At 47.0% G+C, this 21,419-nt stretch overlaps 1 protein-coding gene across 1 annotated transcript in view; it reads left to right on the top strand.

The window, feature by feature from the left end:
- Window positions 1-21,419, top strand: part of LOC138468303 (zinc finger protein 318-like) — a 768,785-nt gene that overhangs the window by 283,546 nt on the left and 463,820 nt on the right. Inside the window, exon 3 of the mRNA XM_069608797.1 lies at window positions 2,893-3,157. Coding sequence (XP_069464898.1) covers window positions 2,893-3,157 — 265 coding nt within the window. The remainder of the gene's footprint in view (window positions 1-2,892; window positions 3,158-21,419) is intronic.

Genomic DNA, 21,419 nt, shown 5'->3' with positions numbered 1-21,419 from the left:
CGGCTGGTGAGGCCCCACCAGTTAGCCCAGTAGTGTAGCTGCACAGCTGCGAAGGCAAGGAGAGCCAAATGTCCATAGCACAGGAGCAGAGTCCCACTGCAGGGCGCCCCTCCAGTGGGTCGCCCAGCACAGGCTCAGGATCCACAATAAATGTAACTGGGGCCACGGGTGAGGAGCAGCTTAGCGGCGGATCCCCGCACCAAGGGGCAGCACCAGCCCGCGCCCCCCAGAGCGGGCTGAGTCACCGCAGTAACAGCGGGAGTAGAGGTGGTGGGTGGCGAGGCCCGCACGCAGCAACTGGGGCGGCCGCAGGGACCGCCAGACTCGGCCACACCCGTCCCCCCGCACCCCTTACCTCGCAGTAGTCCGTATCAGTGTTCATGAGAAGGGGCGGCAGGAGGGGAGGGCAGACGAAGCGTAGGCCGGGGGGGGACCAGCCTCAGTCCACAGGTAACCGGCGCAGGGAATCCACCCCCTCTAGTTGTCGCAGATGGAGGAGGCAGCGGCCTCACACAGAAGGGTCGGAAGCCCAGGGCAGATTTCAGCAAGGTGGCGAGGAGAGCATGGGGGCAACCCCGTCGGCCACTGTAACCCGGCGCGCCTCAGGGGGTTCGGTGCCCCTCCCCCACAGTGGCCTGCAGCACCGCGTCCTCAGGTGGTTGAGGGAGCCGCTGCCTCTGGAGCCGCGGGGCGGGGAGAGCAGGCAGCAGCAGCCCCAACTCGATCGGGAGGCGAAGTCCGGCGCTCAGGGCGCGTTCGGGTCCGAAATTGCACAGGAATGCGGTGGAGAGGTTCCTGGAGGGGCACCAGCAATATTATAGGGAGTGGGCGAGTTTATAGGTGGAAAAGCGAGGATTATTCGCTCTCCCAGTCCGGAGCGTTACGCTTAGGCGGCCATCTTGCTTCGGCGCAACAGCGCCCCCACCCCCAACAAGGAGTTTTTAAATGTCAGAGCTTCCTGGAAGCTGCAGCAGCCAATCAGGGAGGTGGTTGGGTGGGAGCTGGGAGTGGAGGGAGGGCGGTGAAGAGAGGGGCAAGGAAAATGCACATGCAACACCAAAGCATTATAAATAAAAAGTCAAACTGCTCCCGGGGACCCAAGGCCTCACCTGCATGGGGGATGATGAAGATCCTAATCTGTCACGGCAACAGCACAGAAAGTGCAATACTCTGCACCAATCACTAGATGGCGGTCTATGCAAAGTATGCAATTCTAAGCAACTACAGAAAGAGATTACTGGTAATATTGGTCCCATAATCTGCATACATTGCTGCTACATGCTCTTTTCCAGATACTGTATACCTCAAACCTTAGAAATATTCCCTCAGGGTGCGATTTCCCAGGGACATGAACCGTAATAGAACAATACACGTCATCTTGAAGAGAGCTCCTCAATGTAGGAGCAAAAGCAGTGGAAAGGAAGACTTGAAGGCCGGAGAACCTGACAAAATGGGCACTAGTGGCTTGACGTACTAAGGAGGCAGCGGAGCCACAGAAAGCAGTCTGACGGCAAACACCCAGGAAGGCACTGAAAACCAGGTGATGCGGGATGGTGTTGGAGTGTCAACTCCCTTAAACCCGACAATACATTTGAGAAGACTATGATGGCAAACGGGCAGTAAAATGACCTGCAGATGGTTCCATCACACAAGTGGAGCCAGCGGGATGGTTGCTTGAAAGGTCCATTGGCTAACAATTGGGTAAATCATCTTGCACCCTTGGTGAAGCCAAATCTAAAGCATGCCACTGTTCCTCACCATCCACCAAGGCGGCCATGGAAATGAGGTGCTTCACACTGAGCCCTGCCCTCTATTTCCATGGGTTCCCTCTTTGGCAAGATTTCTTTCCCAAAGGGTCACACACTGGCTGTGGCATGTTCTTTCCTCACCCCACATAGCAAACGCTGAGTTCCAACGACCGTTGGACCCTTGTTAATGGCCATCTCTGCGCTCTGGCCAATTAACTCGGACACTTGGACGCTACAGCCTGAAAAATGGGTGATTATTGCTAGAGTAATTCTGCAGTAAATTGCACCAAATGAGGGAGGATTTTTTTTTAATAAACGCTAATTGTGGCTAGAAAGAAGGCTTTGTTTTAGCCACCCATTTCACTTTGTATATGGCTGGCAGACATGGACAAGCGTTTAAACTTGATTTAAAATGTTCTGCCTGAAATAGATAGCCCTATTCATTGGATTGCTTATGCGGATGAGTAACTTCTCCTTGACGTAACTCAAATTGGCCTTTGTTAATAAATGTCGACAAAATGAAAATGTCTTTTATGGCCAAAAGGTGTGGAATGGAATCTGGGGATGTGAGAGATTAAAATGGTTTCCAAGTTGTGCTACTTGGGGTTCACTACCCCATCTTTCAAAACAACTAATGTGTAAGTAATGGCAAGTAATTTATTTTATTGGCAGCTTTAAGATATTTTGTCAAAGTATGGGGGCTATTCCCTCCTGCCCTTTATCAAGGCTTATGAACATAGGGAGGTTCTGGAGGTGATGTATTAATGTTTTTAGCAACACGGTGTGTACCAGATTTCCTTAAAAAAATAAAAGGTTATCCGCCACCAAACATACAAAAGAGCAGCCATCTCGGCAGGGCAGAGAACTGCGAGGGGCTGGAACATCATCATCATAGTGTCTCAACATTCAAAGAAACAGACTGCAGCAGTCCCTGACCCCTGTGATTCCCATCCCCTCTGCACTCTCCTCAACTTCCGACTTCTCGCTCACATCCCTTTTTTGTGCGTAGTCCCTCTTACTGTTGTGGATCATCGTTATTAATGCTTGTATTTTTGTATGATTCTCAGCTAACGCCACACTTCATATATGCACTATATAAATAAGTAAGCAAATGCATGAGAAATCCATTGTTTTGTTTCCACAGAGAGAACTTCCCAGACACATGTATTTTGCCTCGAGACCATTCTCTTGCCTCCTTCAGAAGTCCTTCAGATGAAGAACGACGCCTCAGCCCATTGAATATAAGGAATGATGCAGACTTACAACAGCCATATCCACATCGTCAGCCCAACAGAATTGACGGGGATGCTCTTCAAATGAGCCATCCTCAAGAGTTTGAGTCCATGACCAAGAAATACATTCTCAAAAATCAAAATCTGCAAGAACCAGAGTCGAGGCGACACTTACAGGTTTACACATTTTACTATGCTTGGTTGTCTTGCTTATTTAGCTCCCATGCTCTGTTCAGTAGATGAACAATATTTGCGTAACTTATGGAATCTTCAATCCAGAACAGTTGAGTTATGGGTTGTCCTGGTCTGAAAGTGATTTTGACTAAGGTAAGATGTAATGTACCTAGTTGTGGTCCCTGCAACTGTTTTATAGCAATCTTCCAGGGATCGAAATTTGGATTGGATGAGTAGGAGCTAAAAGCAGCTCCTGCATATGAGGCATCACACGTTAGCCAGGAGCTACCTCTGGGGAACCAGGAGCATAGTGTCCTGCAAACCTAACTTGTGGACTAGAGGCAAACTCTTTCTACATTATATAGTAACTATTATGCTTAAAATAATGTCACCTAGGTTTGTCATTTATTCTCCTTAATGCACATTTCTACACCTATCCAGTTAATAATACACATCTATATTTGTTTGACACCACTTGCCATAGGGAGTTAAAAGTAGCTCCTAGTTGCTGTTGGTTTCAAGCCAACCAGGCTCTTCTATACTACATGCAGATGCTAAATACCTCCCAGATCCTGGTAATTTAGAACCCTAATTTTCCCTACAGTCATAGGGCTATAACTAATGGCCTGCGGACAGTACACTTTTGCAATGCATCAAATGACCTCACAAATGATATAGCACTAGACATTCATGGGAATGCCACTCTGATGCAAGTTCTTCCTCTACCCTGAATTACATTAGATATGGAGAAATGTTTTGTTTCCCGGCAATGTCTGTATTATCGCATTGTTAGTGCAACCCTGTTTTGCCCTTGCATGGTGACTTGTGCCCACTCCTATCACCAGGCTAGGGAGAGACCACTTCACACCCCTCTTCCCACAGTCCAGCTTCAATGAGAGGGGCACTAGGCAAACTGCCCCCCCCACCTTCCCAAGTTCCTAACCATACCAAAGTGATTCTCCTTCCTAATGATACTAGGGTGGATTTTTTAGGCCCCATCAGGGACCCCTATTTTAATAAACCGTAACAAACCATAAACCTCCTTACTATTCACTCCTAACTGTTACACTATTTAAAAGTCCTCTGCCCTGGCATGAACCTGTCCGTCGGCCTACCCTTTCTTAAAGGAGTCATGTAGGAGCCCCATTGGTGAAGCAACAGATAAGACCCCCTCCTTTCTGTTTGTCACCTCACATCCTGAGGAGGTGGCGGAAGATGTCCCCATCAGCGGCCCTTCTCCCAGGGAAGCCTCTGGCAGACCACCTAACTAAACCCCCCAACCACCTGCCGCTGCTTCTAGGGCAGCTAGCCGGCTCCAGGTTCTGCTCCCTATTGAGGCAGTGCCCCATGCCTTTGCGGGGCACCAATGTCACCACTGCTGCAGGACCCCCGGGAAGTCATTCACTTCAGCAGCACTCGTGCCCTCTTGGTGTCACCATGACTGCCGCGCAGCTCTCCAAACTTCAGTCATCCTTTCGGCACCTTGTCTTAGGAAAGCCATATCTAGTCGCTGCTGCACTCCACCCCTTTCCGGTAGGTAAGGTGCGGGCCTGCCCACTCCATTATTGTGCCTTAGCGGCGTTGACGGGAAGATCCGCTGCAGTACATCTGACACTCCAGTGCCACTTCATTCAGACCGGTGCTAGGGCGCGACACAGGAGTTACTACTTTGCCAGCCTATGTCATCGGGTAGGCTGGCAGCACCAGTGGTACTCCAGCGCCCGGGCTGCTTCGACAACGCTGTCAGGGACTCTATTTTCTTTCTTTTCTTTTCCAACCCACAAAACATACCTCTCTTCTGGGCTTCTCTTCCTCTCGTTCCTGACTGTCTGCTATTCAGGCATGGTGCGTTGCTAACAATATCTGCCTTAATGCCAGTAAGACTGTGATCCTTCTCATTGGGACCCCAGCTCCCTCCTTCCCTTCAACACACTGTCCGCCCTCCATGGACCCCCTCCCCTCACCCTCCTGTGTGGCAAAAAAAACCTTGGTTTCATCTTCAACTCCTCTCTCTCTCCTTCTCTCCTCACATCACTGACCTCGCCAAGAAGCTCCAATTTCAGCTGCACCTGCTCAGAGGTTCTCCCTTGCCTCACCGTCCTGCAGAAACTCAATGTCTCTAGACCCCACTGGTGCTCTCCAGGCTGTACTATTGCAACAACCTCTTTCTCAACCTGCCTAATTCCTCCCTTTTCCCCTTCAACTAATCCAGAATAGGACTGCAAGACATATACTTGGCCTCAGGCCCAGGGACCTCATCTCTGCAGCCCTAAAACTCTAACTTGATCCTTGCAGCAACTGGGAGCCAGTGGAAAGACCCTCTGCATCACTCAAGGCTTTTTGGGGCCTGGTACCCCGCTACATCCAACTCTCTCCCTAAATATCTCTGCTAGAGCCCTTCGATCTTCTAGCACCAACTCTCTGCAGATCGGACTCTTTTCCAATCAGAGAGTGGAGGGAGAGAGGGGGTAGATCTCTCTCCTCCGCAGGTGCTTCCCTCTGGAATGGCCCCTCTGCCTCCTTGACTTCAGCCGGATCTTCTTAAATTCCTGGAAACTTTCTCGTCCTTGCCTCTCTCCCTCCCCTGCTAATGTCCCCCTTTGCCTCTTGACTGGCTGCCTGATTCTCTCAATCATACAGGGCAGCAGGCCCTCCTCAACCAGTCAAGTTCCCCCCTGCACTTGGTCTCCCCTGACCCCCATCCTGCACTTGCTCATTTTTGCGATATTTTTGCTGCCCAGAATCTTTAACATGTTAGCACCATCCTCTTGGCACAAGGCTGAGCGATTACTTTTGGACCAATTCCTATAGGTAGTTCTTAATTTAGTAACTAGCTGTTTTCGCAAGTGGACAGGTTCTTTTTGGGCTCGTCTCAGGTCAGCACGAAGCTGCAATTTGTTTACTTTAACCACTCTATCATACACATGGAGGTGTTGGGTAGGCAGCGTGGAATTGAGTTTTTGATGTTGGAATACTAGGAACACATCGGATTGTACGTTTGCCACATTCTCAGGCTGTATATCAAAATCTGGCAGCCCTAATCTTAGCAAACGTTCAAGCTGATGTACTTCAGACTCCGACCATCAGAGTTTGTTCCCACCCGCATTCACTACACAACACCCTTTCATGGATGCCTTATTGGGGCGGCTAAGCAATGCGTAGTCTGCCCACTTTGCTACAAGAATGTTATGATCGCTCGCATCAGATTTCAAAACCTTAAAGTTGGTTCACTTTGATGCAAGATGTCAGAGGTTGGGGAGAAAAGCCGACCAAGAAGCGGGCATAGGATTGGCGCGGGGATGGGGGGTTAGAGCGTGCCCTCGGTGCTGAAAGGGCACAAAAATCTATCAGAGGAGGCGTGGGCTGGGGCTCTAGATGGTACTCAATACAGGCAATGGTCGAATAGAGTGGCTCGGGGGCTATGGCGACGGCACCATACGCTCATTCACAAACTCTGGGCCTAAAGTTAAAATTCGAAATTGGTTTGTCTTCAACAGTGTGGACCCAAATGGGTTTTGTAGACCCAATTCATTAATGTAAATCGATGAGCTTCAGCAAACAAACACGCGTTTCACTCTGTGTGCAAAGTGTTCCCACAATGCATTCATCCTCTGGTTCTTTCTAATCTAATATTTGTAAATTATTTTCTAATGTTTCTGAATCTGCTTAGATCACATGTTGTGCATATAGTCCGACATCTAGTGGTAATCGCGGAGTATTGCATCTTTTTTCGAAGATCGAAAAGGGAAGTCGACATGGGCGTGACTGTAACACTATCACTAACGTGACGTGTAGTGGACCCAACATCCTTCACGCGTCGAGATCCCACAGATTTGTTTCCACCCATCTAGTGGGTCGGACATAATGCAGAGCTCGTTGAGTTTTATATTGATGTTTCTGATACTTGTTAATCTGCTTAGAATCACATGCTGTGCATATGGTCCGACATCCAGTGGTAACAGTAGAGTATTGTATCGTGTCTTTCGGGGACCGAAAAGGGGACTTCGGCATAGGCGTGTCTGTAACACTATCCCTATCGTGACGTGTCGTGTACCCAAAATCCCTCATGCGCCGAGGTCCCTCAGATTGTTTTTTTCCGCCCAGATAACTGGTCGCCCTATAGCAGAGCTCTTACATAAGAGACATTGTTTATGTTTAGACCAACTTTGTTGCTTATTTCCCCCTTAAGTCACTTCGATGGCAAGCACAAACTTCGACAAAGACTGTGGGGAGTTTCTATGGCGGTGGATGTCGGTGCCTAAGATCCGGCGGCTGAGGCATCCACGTGGCCGGGCCTTCTGGCCGGCCTACACAGTAGGGAGAGTGGGGTCAGGGTGGCCATATCTTTAGTTATGTCTTTCCTCTTTCCCCCTCTTTGCCCTCTAGGTCTGGTCATCTTTGTTTACACCTTTTGCTATGGAAAGGACTCCATTTAGGTTCTGCCCTAAGTGTAGGGTCAGATATCCGTGGAAAGATGATCACAGAAGGTGTAATTCTTGTCTCCCCGTAGATCACGACGAGAAGCGGTGTGTGGCCTGTAAGCTCCCTAAGGAGCGCCGTGTAAAGCGGTGGGCTGCATATGGTATGTCGCCAGCGGAACCCTCTTCCCCCACTGCCACACCCACCGAAAGTGACAGGGGCACCTCCGATGACCAAACATCCGTAGCATATGTTATAGACCTTGAGGCGGACACTTCTAGGTCCGCCACGGCCGTCCCTGACCCTTCAAGGTCTGACGCAAGTTTTGCTTCAGGGACAACCTTCGGCGACAGGGGCGTACAAAGACATCATCACACTAAGCACACAGCCCCTTCACCGATTTCGACAGGTACGTCGAAAAAGGTGAAAGCGCCAACAGGGGCGTCAAAAATGTTGGCGGATTCCTCTGATCATGCAGATGAGCAGCCTTCTCTGCAACAGCGTCTTGCGACTGGGCAATCCAAAAACAAGGGCGCTACCCCTAAATCAGGTTTACACGTCGAAGCGCGGGCATTCACCGCCCCGACGGTCCCTAAAGGCCCGGTAGGCCCAAAACCTACTACTAGGCCTCCATGTGAAAAATGTACTGCTAGGCCCTCTAGCATCGCGGTAGGCGGTAAATCTACCGATAGAGCTTCGGACCTGTTAACTCACGCCAATTCGGCAGAGATTGAAGATAGTATTGTGAGAATTACTTCGGCGGTTGGGCTGGTACCTACCCTGTCGAAACGCATGGAGCAGGCCCCGGACAAGTCTAAAGATGCGCCATGGTGCCCCGATTTCTCGCGAAACCTACGAGGACAGTCGGGATCCTCTTTCCAACACCCATGGAGACAAATTTCGACGCCAAAAGGCGGAAGATGTTTTTCCACCCGTAGGCCCTTTTGGTTCCTCTAAGCGGACAAAGGAGAAATTTGAAGGGTGCATGGATCGTCTTGAGAAAATTATCTTTTTCTGAGCATCCTTCCCCTAATAGATCTCGTGGAGAACCTATTTTTAAATCGGCTTCACGTATCCAAGAAAATCTGGACTCTCAGCCCTCGGTCCCTGTCCATCATGAAGAAGTCGTCCAGATGGACACTTCCTTCCTGCAGGACTACGAGGACCAAGCTGATGCCATGGACAACTGGTAGGAAACCCAGCAAGTGGAAACTGAGCCATGGACGCTCCCCACGCAATATCAGGACAATAATCTTCTATGCCTGGATTCTCCCCCATCAACCCCAGCTCGCCAGGCCTCGCCAGTAGACGACCAAATGACCTTCAATGCCATCTTAAGGAAGGCAGCAGATCACTTTCAGATCACTACTCGAGGCGGTACCCGAGCAAGACTTTGTGGAGAACATTCTCAAGGTGAAACCCCCCTCAAGCCAAGCCATTTCCCTACTAAATTCTGTTAAAAGAAGATTGGCCCCCTCCCTTGTGTCGCCAGCTCAAACCAGGGCAGTGAACCCAAGAGTGGAAAAGCTATTTCGGCCTTCCCCTTTGGACCCTCAATATATTAAAGGCCACGCCACCCGCGACACCTTGGTAGTGACTACCACCCGTAAACGGGCAGGCGTACCCCTTGCTACAGGGTAGGCACCCCCAGATAAGGATTCCAAGAGGTTATACGCCCTAGGTAAGGGTGTTACCTCGGCAGCTGCATACACCATATGCGTAGCGAATAACCCCACAATGCTGGCGCGTTATGCAGACACTCAGTGAAACCTGGTACCGGAAGGTCTACAGGAGGTTCCTGAGCCCGTCCGGTCCAGGCTTCTCACCATTATGGCCGAAGGTAGGCAGGTAAACCAGAATATCATCAAGAACACTCTGAACACTGCTGAGACAGCAGGTAGGTCTCTGGCCAAGGGCACTTTACTCAAGCGGCACGCCTGGCTTCGTACCTCAGGGTTCAAGCCTGAAACACAGTCTGCGTTTATCAACAAACCCATCGAAGAGACCAATCTCTTCGGGAAAGCGGTCGACGGTGCCCTGGAGATGGCCAAGAAAGAGCATGAGACTCTTAAGTCATTGCAACAGATAACTCAAAAACCTTCCCCCACCAAAGGGGAGGTGGTTCTCGTTGGTCCTTTCGAGGGCAGTCCCGTGCAAATCAGAACTACAGCACGGGAAACTATAACTCTGGACAAACATCAGGAAGCCCTGTGTACTACTCACCAAGTGGTCAACGACGCGGCAGAGGTAGAGGCCCCAATCCCAGAGGAGCCACAGCCTCTGGTCATAAATGATCCATGTCCCCTCCCATGTCACCCCGGTCAGGGGGCGTTTAACATTTTTCCTCACGGCATGGGAGGGGATAACTTCATACCAGTGGGTTATAAAGACGGTTGCCCACGGGTACTGCGTGGAATTCGCCCTATCCACCACAGTTCAGACCACCACGCTCACGGCGCCTCTCACCGGACCATCTGCAGATCCTGAATCAGGAGGTTGAAGCGCTGCTGGGAAAGGACGCCATAGAAGCCGTCCCTATTCTTCAGTTGAACAAGGGTATTTATTTAGTGTACTTCCTTGTACCCAAAAAGGACCTTACCATGCGCCCTGTTCTAGAACTGCGCCCAGCGAAAAAATGTATGAAACCTCAAAAGTTTCATATGGTACCGCTACAGGAGGTGCTCCCACTGCTGAAACAGGGGCACCACATGGCAACATTGGACCTGAAAGATGCATACTTTCAAATGTCAATGTTGCCAGCACACAGGATATATCTTTTTTTTATTTTTTTTTTATTAAAATGACTTAGTTTGTTACAAACTTTTCATTTCATTTTTAAAAACTCAGTGATACACAAAATGATAAAATATAACAGTTCAATTGAGAACTAGAGAGAGTAGATAAAAGAAAATAAAAAAAAAAGGAATGTAGAGACAATAAGATCTCTTAACACTTTCGGCATCAATTAGGCCAGTCGTCAGTATCTTCACTTTGTTGAACTCCAGGCTGCAATCCCAAGATATGTTGTAAGTATTGAGCTATCGTGAAAATTAGTTTGTTTTCGCGTCCGTTCAATAATAAAGACCAACGCATATCCGTGTCCATCTGTCGACTCGATATTTTAAAAAAAGTTACCAAAATTCAGTCTCTTGGTCGTTAATTCTGGGCAGATCATTACTAGATGATAAATTGTTTCTGGTACTTCTCTATCTTTACAGAAACAACAATAGTTGTCACTTTTCGGGAATTGTCATATCATTGCCAGTTTCTCTTGTAAGTTATTTAAACAAATTGCCAAGTACACTGTACGGATATTATCAGGAAACTGTTCCATGTACTTCAGAATTTCGTTTAGTGCTCGAATGTCCAATTGACTTTGAAGATTTCTTATCCAGTCGTTCCAGTCGGATCCAGTCGTTTGCTAATTTGCGTTTTGCATGTTGTGGTCTGTTCATGAGGGTTTCGAGTGATATTTCTTCATCCTTTAATTTTTGGTGCAAATTATCTTTCCATTTCCTTAAAAATGTATTATGAAGAGCAGTTGGATTATTTTTCAAAATTGCTGTTGCTGGTGTTTCATCGTTTGTCAGAAGTGTTCTTAGTAGGTCGAGCTGCTTCCAAGTCACTATCGAAGATAGGGATTGGGTTGCCACCTCATAGCGAATTCTAGCCATCGGATAAGAATCTGGGAGCCTTAAGATCTTTCTCCAGAATATAGCTTCTAGTTTCGCCCAATTGTTGGATTGTGAGTGGATCATTGCGTCGCTGCCATATGTAATTACCGGGATTACTTTCTGCCTGTAGAATGTTATGACAGGTTTAAAGGAAAATTTGCCATATTTCCTGTGTAGGACACAGCCTTGTCTGGCTAGTGTCTGGGTTTTCATTTCCAGGTTATTGAACCACTGTTTTTCTATTTTAGATTGATGTAGTATAATGCCGAGATATTTGAAGGTCGATACTTCTTCTAGACAAATGTTATCAATGGAGAATTTTAGCGCTGGCTGTTTCTTGAATGGAAGTTTTACTAATGGCATGATTTTGGTCTTTGTCGTGTTGATTCTTAGGTTGTTGGATTTCATGTAGGTTCCCATAAGATGTAAGCTCTGTTGTAGACCCGAGATGGTTTTGTCTAATAGGATTATGTCGTCAGCGTAGAATAACACTGGAATTGGGACAGAGTTCAGTTTTGGAGGGTTCAGAGCCGGGTCATTAAGATGTTCTTCGCAATCTGCTGTGTATAAATTATATAAGGTGGCTGCAAGAGGACAACCCTGCTTTAGTCCTTTCGTTGTTTTTTTATCATGGGTGCAGTCGTGCCATTCTTTGAAAGTCTCACAGCTATTGTTGTATTGGAATATAATAGTTTTATTGGCTCGAGGCTCTCCACTGGACAATTCCACGCCAACAGTTTTTCCCATAGTCGTGTTCTTGGTATGGAATCAAATGCCATATGTAGGTCCAAGAAAACAGCATAGATCTGTGTTTTTTTTCTATTGCTTCATATTTGACTAAGTTCATTATAAGGATATTTATATTAGTACCAGCGCCAGCAGTGAATCCCGTCTGTCTGGCTACCAATCGCTTTGTTTTCTTTTGAGGAGCAATGCGGCGAAGATCTTGCCCAATGGGTCTAGTAGTGCGATCGGTCTAAAATTCTGCGGATTGTCCCGCGCCCCTAGTTTGTACATGGGGACGATTATCGCTGTTCTCCATGTTGGAGGGATTGTATTCTGTTTGTTGATGGTTTCTATGAGTCTCAACATGAAGAGAATCCACAGCTCCGCATTTTGTTTTAGAATTGCGTTGGACAGTCAGTCAGGACCTGGGGCACATCAGGTGTTCAGTTTTTCAAAAATCAGGATCAGGTCTTCCTTCTCGTAGCGAACATTCCATGCTTTATTTACAGTCTGTAGTGCTCACGGCATGGTATAATCTAGATCATTATATATATTTGCAAAGTGGTCTATCCATTGTTGCTTGGTCACGTTTGCTATCAAGAGTTGTTGGTTGCTTTCATTATTGTTCAACAGATTCCACAGTTGTCTTGGGTTGTGGTTCTTGTAAGCTTTCATCATCGTTTCTGCATCGTTTTGTATCAGTGTTGCCTGGTATGATTTCCTCCAGTTTGTGTATTTTTGTTTATTTTTTTTCTTCTGTACAGAAAGAAATTCCATTTGTGGGTTTTAGGTTGCGAATGTCCTTACGCATCTGTTGTTTTTCTGCGCAACTACAGTATCTTAACAATGATTGTATAGTTTTGCTTGGTTCTTCCTCGGCTTGAGGAAGGGAATCAGAAAGGTATCATAATTAAGTCTGTCAATATCTGGCATTGTTGTCAAGTGTAATCGGTCTGTGAGATCTCTTATTTGCTGTTGAGTTATTCGCAGTTGGCGATTGTTGCCAGCGACTTCTGTCGGTATGCTGAAGTAATCTTTTTTGGTTGTGTGGATCTGGAACCAGTTACTATTAGTTGGTGGTGATCACCTCTTGTTGATAGATTGATTTGGATCTCTGTAATTGGTTCCAGTAGATCTGTTGACAGATATACATAATCTATTATTGCTGTCGTATTAGCAACATACCATGTCTGTATGGTTATCCCTGTGGCATCTTTCGGTTGTTCTACTTGTTTCAGATTACGAATCGTAATTTCCTTGTGCCATTTCCTTGCCCGCATTGACAAATCGATGAACTCCATTTGTTGGCCTAGTTTATTATATAGGTGTATATTTAAGTCACCGCATATAATGAATTCCACATGTTGATGTTCTATGAGTGTTTGATCGATGACTAGAAACACACCATCTAGGAAACTGCTATCGTTTAACGATGCTGGATTCCAATACAGGTTCATGATGGATATGAGGCGGTCAAGGTTGTTATGGCCAGAAGTTTGTATTCAAATGATGGTATTTTGTATCCAAGGATTTATGTTGTTGGTCACGACAATTGACCATTGTGGTCGAATTTGAATTAATGTCAAGAGTCCAGATGCTGGTCTGCCGGAGGCACCTTTTATTGCAGGATTCAAGAGAGTAATATAGCCATTGCAGCTTGGAAGGTCCGTAAGCCAAGTTTCTTGTAGGCACACTATAGATGTTAATTCGAATTCCGGTTCTGCGTGGTTGAATAGGTGGGAGTTTCCCCTTGTATTCCAACTGCATAATGACCAATGGAAATCTTGTATTTTTAGCGGTTATGAAATAGAGGATATATCTTGCGTAGTGTCTAGGTCCTCAGCGTAATCACGGTGGAAAGGATAGTTCTCGTTGCTTTCATAAGAAGTATCTTCTGGTTTAATTCCTTGAGATTCAGGAGGCCTATAGGAAGGATCATATCTTATATGAATTGAACGTTCACTCTCCTGGTTTCTAGCAGATGAAGACTTTGTGTAATTGTTCCACTGTCGTGGTATAGCAGGTGTTGTCTCAGAAGACGTTTGGTTGCAGCTGAAGCCCAGAACATCTAGGACTTCTGCTTGTGCAAGAATTTTTTCCATTGTCACACGATCCCATAATTCCAGTGATACTCTGTCAAGTTGAGTGTGGTCCTGGAAGATTATAAATTTGTCTCGAGATGAGATTGTTTTGAGATCAGGTATTGTCTTTAAGAGTAAAAGCATGTTGGTTCGATTCAAAATCAAACGTTTGTTTTTGGTGGTTTGAATTTCTATCTGCAATATGTATTGGGATCGATCTGGTATTGGATTAATGACCTCTGGGCAGCTGATCTGTTTAGTTTTGCGCAGATCTTCTATTTGTCCTTCTCTTGATGTTTGTCGGGGAGTCATGACGTAGTCTGAGACATACATGGTTTCATTGGGGCTCCTAGAGCTGGTCTTGTGGGGTCCTCTGGTTCTTCTGGGCAATAATACAACGTCTGGAGAATCATCGCCGATTGATTGTTCGGTGGATGATGATATCTCGTCTAACATTGATTCATCCGATATGTCCTTGCATGTTAGTTCAAAACTTTGATATGTGGATGGTACATATTCATCCACAATAATAAGGCTTGAGTCAAAAAAAGGAGTTTGCTCAGTGCGAGCCTCTGTGCTGGTTGAGATGTACTCATTGTTGCCGTTTTGCACTGAGGTCGGCTGTCTTGAAGGTTTCATTTCTGTTAGTAGGGCGGTAGGGTTTTTTACACGTCCTATAAGGGGTGCAGGTTGAGTGATTGAATGTTTCACTGGCTGGTTCACTGTGCGTAGAAACGGCCTTGAACCGTTCTGTTTGGCGATTGCAGGGTTTTTTTTCCTTGTGGTTGTTGGTGGCTTTCCTATTTGTGTGATTGTCGCTTTAGCTCCCCCGTGAAAATTTTGAAGATTTCCGCACTTGGTTGCACTTCCTTGTTTGACTTTGAAGGTGCCATGGTAGGTTCTAGAATTGAAAAGTTATCGATACCTCCAACTGGCATTTGTGATGCTGTGGGCAATACAGACGTAATAAGTAGGTCTTGTGTATCAGGTGTTATTCTAGCACTGGACTCTGTCGGTATCTGTGGCTCCTGTGCCGTATGCATCCAAGCCATAACGTTACTCGTCAGTCTATTTTTCTCTTCTCTGTCGCCTCTGGCAATATCACACAATCTCTGTTGCCATCTCAGTGATTGCTCTGCTTCGCAGTCCAATCTTTTTTCCAGTGTGGTTAGGAAGTTCTCTATGTATACTTGCTTTGTGTGAATTAAGGCTAATAATGTAGCTTGGTCGCGAATCGCATCTTTAGAATCTTCCTGCAGTTTCAGAAAGGAATCATTGATTGGGATACAACTGCTATTAGCATGTTTTGTAAATCGATCATAGTTGTTGGGATTCTTAGTTGATTTGTTAGATCGTGAAAGGAGTGCTCTGTGTGCAGGTCGCGATTGTCATGTTTTCCGTTTTGGTTTATTGCGCTTGATTTCTGGATTTCATGGTCGGCTGGTGGTGTGTAATAAGATTCTTGAAAGTCATACGAAAAATGAGTTTGAGAGCTTCTTTTGTCCGTTTTTAGGTGCAAATCATGAGTTAATCTCTGGTTATGGTGATTTGTTGATTGAATAGGTTGCTGTGATAGCAATAAAATTGACTCTTGTTGTTGATTTCCATTTGTTGCAGTAATCGGGTAGGGTTTATGAATTATCGTTGGCGTGGATGTAGCTTCTGGACATCCAGATGAGATGTTGCCGAATATTGCTTTCTATTTTCCAATACTGTTCATTATTGACTCAATTTCTGTGATGTCAAGGGAAAGCCTGTCCACTTTAAAAGTCGCTTTGGCTGATTGGTCAATGTCTACATTTTTACTTTGAGCTTTATTCGTATGAGATTTGAGCCATTTTAATTTCGCTGGCCTAGCTTGCTCTTTTTTAGCGGTTGTACGTTCTGAGTTTTGTGGTATTGTGCACAAAGGAGTGGATAACAATGGAAATGTGTTGGGACGTTCCGCTGATTTTTGCTTCATTTATGGGATTGGTTGTTCCACTTTAGCAGAGTCTATATTCTCCTCGACAGTTGAAGTGGAATTCAACTGCATTGTATTATCAGGTAATACAGTATGTTGTTCTAGTGCTTCTATGTTTGTCTCTGGCACAAGAGTTTCGTGCAGGGGCCGTTTAAATTGGGGCTGGTTTGTATGTGCATTTCTAGTATCATTGACGTGTCGATATTTGTATCTTGGGCGCAAGATGGTTCGGTGTCCCATTGAGTAAGTTCGATTTGTGTCTGGTTAGATGGCTCTCCTTTGGGATCCTTCGTTTCCCGGGTTTGTTTTGAAGTGCTTAGTTGGTGGTGCTCTTGCTCAGTTGTTTACTCTAGATTAGATTGAGCAGGGAGTGCTTGTTTCTGTTTCTTGTATATAGTTTTTTCTAGCGTCAGCTGTTTTAGTTCGTTCGAGGTAAACACAATTGGTGCAGAACCTAATTTGCAGCGCAACCTAGTCTTGGGACCCGGAATGGTCTTTGGGGTCTTAGTAGTCATGGCAGTATATGACAATCTGACGAAAGCTGCTGGAAGCTGGGTGTGTTGGGGAGTCTCTGTATCTAGTCTCTTGATGGAATCTGGCTTTGTTACATAGTCTATATATTGACCCTTGGTGGCAATTCGCGTGACGAGATCAAAGGGCTCCTGCCCCACAGTTTCTCGCACGTTATACAGGTGTCGTCTTGTGATTAGATTCTTGTCTGTTTTCCAGCTGTTGATTTTATGGCAAAATCTCGAGGTGGTTGGTGAGCATGTCAAGGGTGTATGAGATCAAAGGGCAGATGCCCCGCAGGCTCTCGCGCACTAAGATGGTCTTGGTAGGTCCGATTTTTGAGTAGGTAAATCAGCAGCGCACAGGATCAAGGAGAAAATTCCGCAGGCTCTCAGTCGGTGGAAATTAGAATTAGTTGCTTCCAGTGATTAGCGTTTTGAGTACTGAGTGGGTGAGATCAAAGGGCAATTGCCCCGCAGTCTCTCACCGGCTGGGCGCTTGTTATCAGTGTCTGAGGAGTTGAGCATGAAATGCCAAGTTGCTAATTGGCGTTATGCGGGAAGGGCAGGCGAAATCAGTCTCTCGCACGCCTTTTAAGTGCTTTCAGGTCATGTTAGCGGCTTCTAGCAATTGCACGATGAATGGATAACAATGACTATAGTTCTACAAAGTCTAGTTCAGTAATAGCAGGGGATGCAAAGTCTGAGGGCTGGTTCCTTATATTCTCACACACGTTTCTCACAAAGCCCTTTCAATAGAGATGACTAGATGAAGGGGCTCAAGTGGGCGTAAGCATAGACAGTCGTTGCATCAACCGCGGTAGATTCCAGGGATATAATGCGGAGTGCCGTGTACGCGGCACAAGAGAGGTACGCCGGGATTAACTCGTTTCCGGCTCGTTGGTCACAGGCTCTGCCTAATCTAAACGGCAGGGCGTTAGATGTTTGTCACAGTAAGCCGATTCAGTGCGCCGTGAGAGGTACCACAAGGGGGCAGCAGAGGGTGCCTGTTATCGGAAGTTAGTGTTCTGTGTGACGATTTTTGATTTCTCACACAGTATATGAAAATAAATGGGCGTAGGTGCAGAAAATCAAAGGGATAGTATGTTTGGTTTACAAATGTATGCATGGGTCTTCATTACTGGAGTCAAAGAAGAAAAGTTTGTGGCATCGCTCACCTTTGATTGTGCTTTAAAAGTGCAGCATGGCAGACCGCATGGGTCCCGCTGGAGTCCAGCAGAGCCTGAAGACCCAAAGACACTGCGACCGACTCCGCGGCTCGCTCCGCGGTGGAAAGAGTCTTATGAAGAGGTGCAGGCTGGGTTTCCTGGGAATTGGAAGTAGAGAGGACTCAGGCAATCAGGAAGCAATCCAGTAGTAAGTTGAGGCAGACACAGACCCAAAGAGACTGCGACCGACTCCGCTGCGACAGTATATATCTAAGGTTTGTGATGGAGGACAGGCATTACCAATTCAAAGTGCTCCCCTTCGGCATCGCCTCAGCATCAAGGGTGTTTACAAAGGTCCGGGCACTAGCGGAAGCACACCTGCGCAGACTGTCCATCCCGGTTTACCCTTACCTCGACGACTGACTCTGAACAGGGGACTCTTATGACATATGCTTTTTGAACATCCAGAAGACTGTAGACATTCTGTTCAGTCTGGAATTCTCCATCGAGAAAAAATCCAATCTAGTCCCCAGTCAACTAAAACAATTTCTGGGGGCTCTAATCCGGACGAAGGATGGCCTCTTCTTCCCCTCGAACGAGAGGGTTCAGAACATGCTTTTTCAGATCCCTCAATATGTAGCCAGTCGGGAGGTGGCGGTACGCAAAGCCATGCGTTTGCTAGGGAAGATGGCGTCATGCATATACTTGGTTCCCCACGCGTGGCTGCGCATGCGTCCCATGCAAGAGTGGCTCAACAGCCAGTGGTGTCAGGCCAGCGGATAATGGGAAGATATGGTAGTTGTCTCGCCAGCCCTTGTTCTCTCTCTGCAGTGGTGGTCGAGGGAAAACATCTTGAAGGGGAACACCTTCACCACCCCTGCAATGGAAGCCACTCTCACGACAGACTCAGCTCTCACGGGTGGGGGGACTCAACTGCTTCAGCAGACAGCGCATGGAGTGTGGTCCCCACAAGTAGCATCCAACAATATAAATCTACTGGAGCTATTAGTGGTGTTCAAGGCATTGAAAGCCTTTCAAACGCAACTACAGGGGAAGACCGTGCTGGTTCTAACGGACAGCACCACAGCCATGTATTACCTGAACAAACAAGGGGGCACACACTCTCCAGGTCTATCCAAGCTGTCCCAGAACATTTGGATGTGGGCTCTCAAACACAAGATGTTCCTACTGTCACATCACGTTCTAGGGGAACTCAATCTTCTAGCGGACATGCTCAGCAGAGATTTCCCACTGCCCTTAGAATACGAATGGCGTCTGCACAAAGACATTGTGTCCAACGTCTTCGCAGAATGGGACTTCCCTGAGATAGACCTGTTCGCTACTCAGGAGAACGCCCAATGCCAAGACTACGCCTCCAAGTACCCCCAGAACCGCTCCAGGGGGGGTGGGGAAAACGGTCTCTGGATAACCTGGTCAGGGAAATTTGTTTACGCTTTTCCCCCTGACTCCCCTACTCAACAAGATAGTGCACAAGATGCACCAGGAACCAGTCGCCATGATATTGGTAGCCCCGCCAGCCCTGGTTCGCTCATCTAATGGAAATGTCCATCTCCCCACCAGTGAAACTACCCTGCCCCTACAACATGTTGTCTCAGGACGGGGGAGACCCTACACCCATGCCCACAAACTCTGAATTTGGCGGCCTGGCTGCTGAGGTCATAGAGTTTGGACACCTTCAGCTCCCTCAGAGATGCACGGACATTCTCAGGGAAGCTAGAAAATCTAATACCCGCTATTAATATGCCAGCAAATGGAAACGGTTTGTCATCTGGTGTAATACCAAAGGCGTCAATCCCATCTATTGCTCAACCACACACGCATTGTGCTGTACCTAACCCATTTGTTAGACACAGGGTTGGTCTTCAATTCCCTAAAAGTTCATCTGGCTGCTCTTTCAGCATACACCACGTCACAACAAAAGGTGTCGTGGTGGAAAATACCAGCGATTAAAGCTTTTATGGAAAGGGTTACGAGGATTTATCCTCTCATTTCTCACCCAACTCCTGGATGGGATCTAAATGTGCTTTTAACCAGACTCATGGGATCTCCCTTTGAGCCAATGCATAAAGCAAGTCTAAAAGATCTTACTTACATGGCAGCCTTCCTAGTGGCTATCACTTCTATTAGAAGGGTTAGTGAACTACAGGCCCTTTCGGTTCTAGACCCCTTTGTGACAGTCCACAGGGATAAGGTAGTTCTGCGCACTCACCCCAGATTTGTGCCTAAATTCATCTCGAAGTTCCATGTGAACTAATCGATCGAACTACCCACCTTTTTCCAGAACCCCTCTAGCATGTTCGAAAGAAGCTTACACACACTAGATGTGCGCAGGGCAGTCAAGTTCTACCTGGAAAGAACTAAATCACTTAGGTAAATAAACCAATTTTTCGTTTCAGTGGCAGCTGGTAGAGAAGGGGATCCTGTCTTTAAATCGGCTATCTCAAGGTGGACTGTCCAATGCATCACACTAGGTTACACTCTTGGTAAGAGAGAACTGCCCTTCAAGCCTAGAGCACACTCTACTCGGAGCACTGGGGCTTCCATAGCGTTCATTGCAAATGTTCCCCTAGAGTCCATTTTAATGCAAAGCGGCAACCTGGAGTTCTGTACACACCTTTACAAAACACTATTGCCTAGACACTCATTCTAGATCTGATTCTCAGGTGGGACAAGCAGTACCAAGACATCTTTTCTCTACTGTTCCTTCTCACAATCCACCTCCAACTCCGGGTGCTGCTCGCTAGTCTATGCACAGCATGTGATTCTAAGCGGATTAACAAGCATCAGAAGACATCCATTACTCACCGTAATAGCATTTCTGATGATTGTATCTGCTTAGATTCACATGCGCCCTCCCTACCTCCCCGCTCGGGGTGGAAGGAACATAGACATCTTACTTTCTCTCTTCATGTACTCACTCACAATAGCCTTGGGCTCCCTCATGGCAGAAAAAATACAATCGGAGGGACCTCTGCGTGTGAGGGATTTTGGGATACACTACACGTCACGATAGGGATAGTGTTACAGACACGCCTATGTCGACGTCCCCTTTCGGTCCCCGAAAGACCAGCTACAATACTCTGCGGTTACCACTGGATGTCGGACCATATGCACAGCATGTGAATCTAAGCAGCTACAATCATCAGACATGCTATTACGGTGAGTAATGCATGTCTTCCTATTTCTTCTGCAGTTTGCTTGCCTTAGACGACTACTCAACGGCTGTTTGACGCCTGATCTGGTCTGCCAACGATCCATCCAGTGACTGCTCTTTGGCTTTTTTCCACATGGTCTTGGCTGCCCTGCCTTTACAGTGGGGAGAGTGAGGCCCTGTTTGTACTGTCCTCTCTTGAGAATGCCTTTTCGTCACCCCTTCTGTCTCCTTTCCTTTGGTCTGGCTGCCGTTTCCCTCTGCTGTGGAGAGGACACCTTTTTAAATGTTGTCTTGCAGCTGCAAATTCCCCTGGAAAGACACCCATCGCTGATGCAATCAGGTCTCCCTCGTGATCACAAAGAGCGTAACTGTAAAGACTGTAAGCTTTGTCGGCCCAAGACTCTGAAAGACAGGCTTACGAAATGGTGGGCAGCCTACGCTAGGCAGGCCGAGTGTCACTCTCCTGCCGGCGCCTCAGACGAGGAGCCTGTCGACAGCCGTGGCTCTGATTGCAAGGCTGTCGACCTTATCGTGGAGCCCTCGTTCTCC

The sequence above is a fragment of the Ambystoma mexicanum genome, chromosome 4q (assembly GCF_040938575.1).
Source record: "Ambystoma mexicanum isolate Mex_15411 chromosome 4q, UKY_AmexF1_1, whole genome shotgun sequence".
Lineage (NCBI taxonomy): Eukaryota > Metazoa > Chordata > Amphibia > Caudata > Ambystomatidae > Ambystoma > Ambystoma mexicanum.
This window is presented reverse-complemented; position numbering and strand designations above follow the sequence as displayed.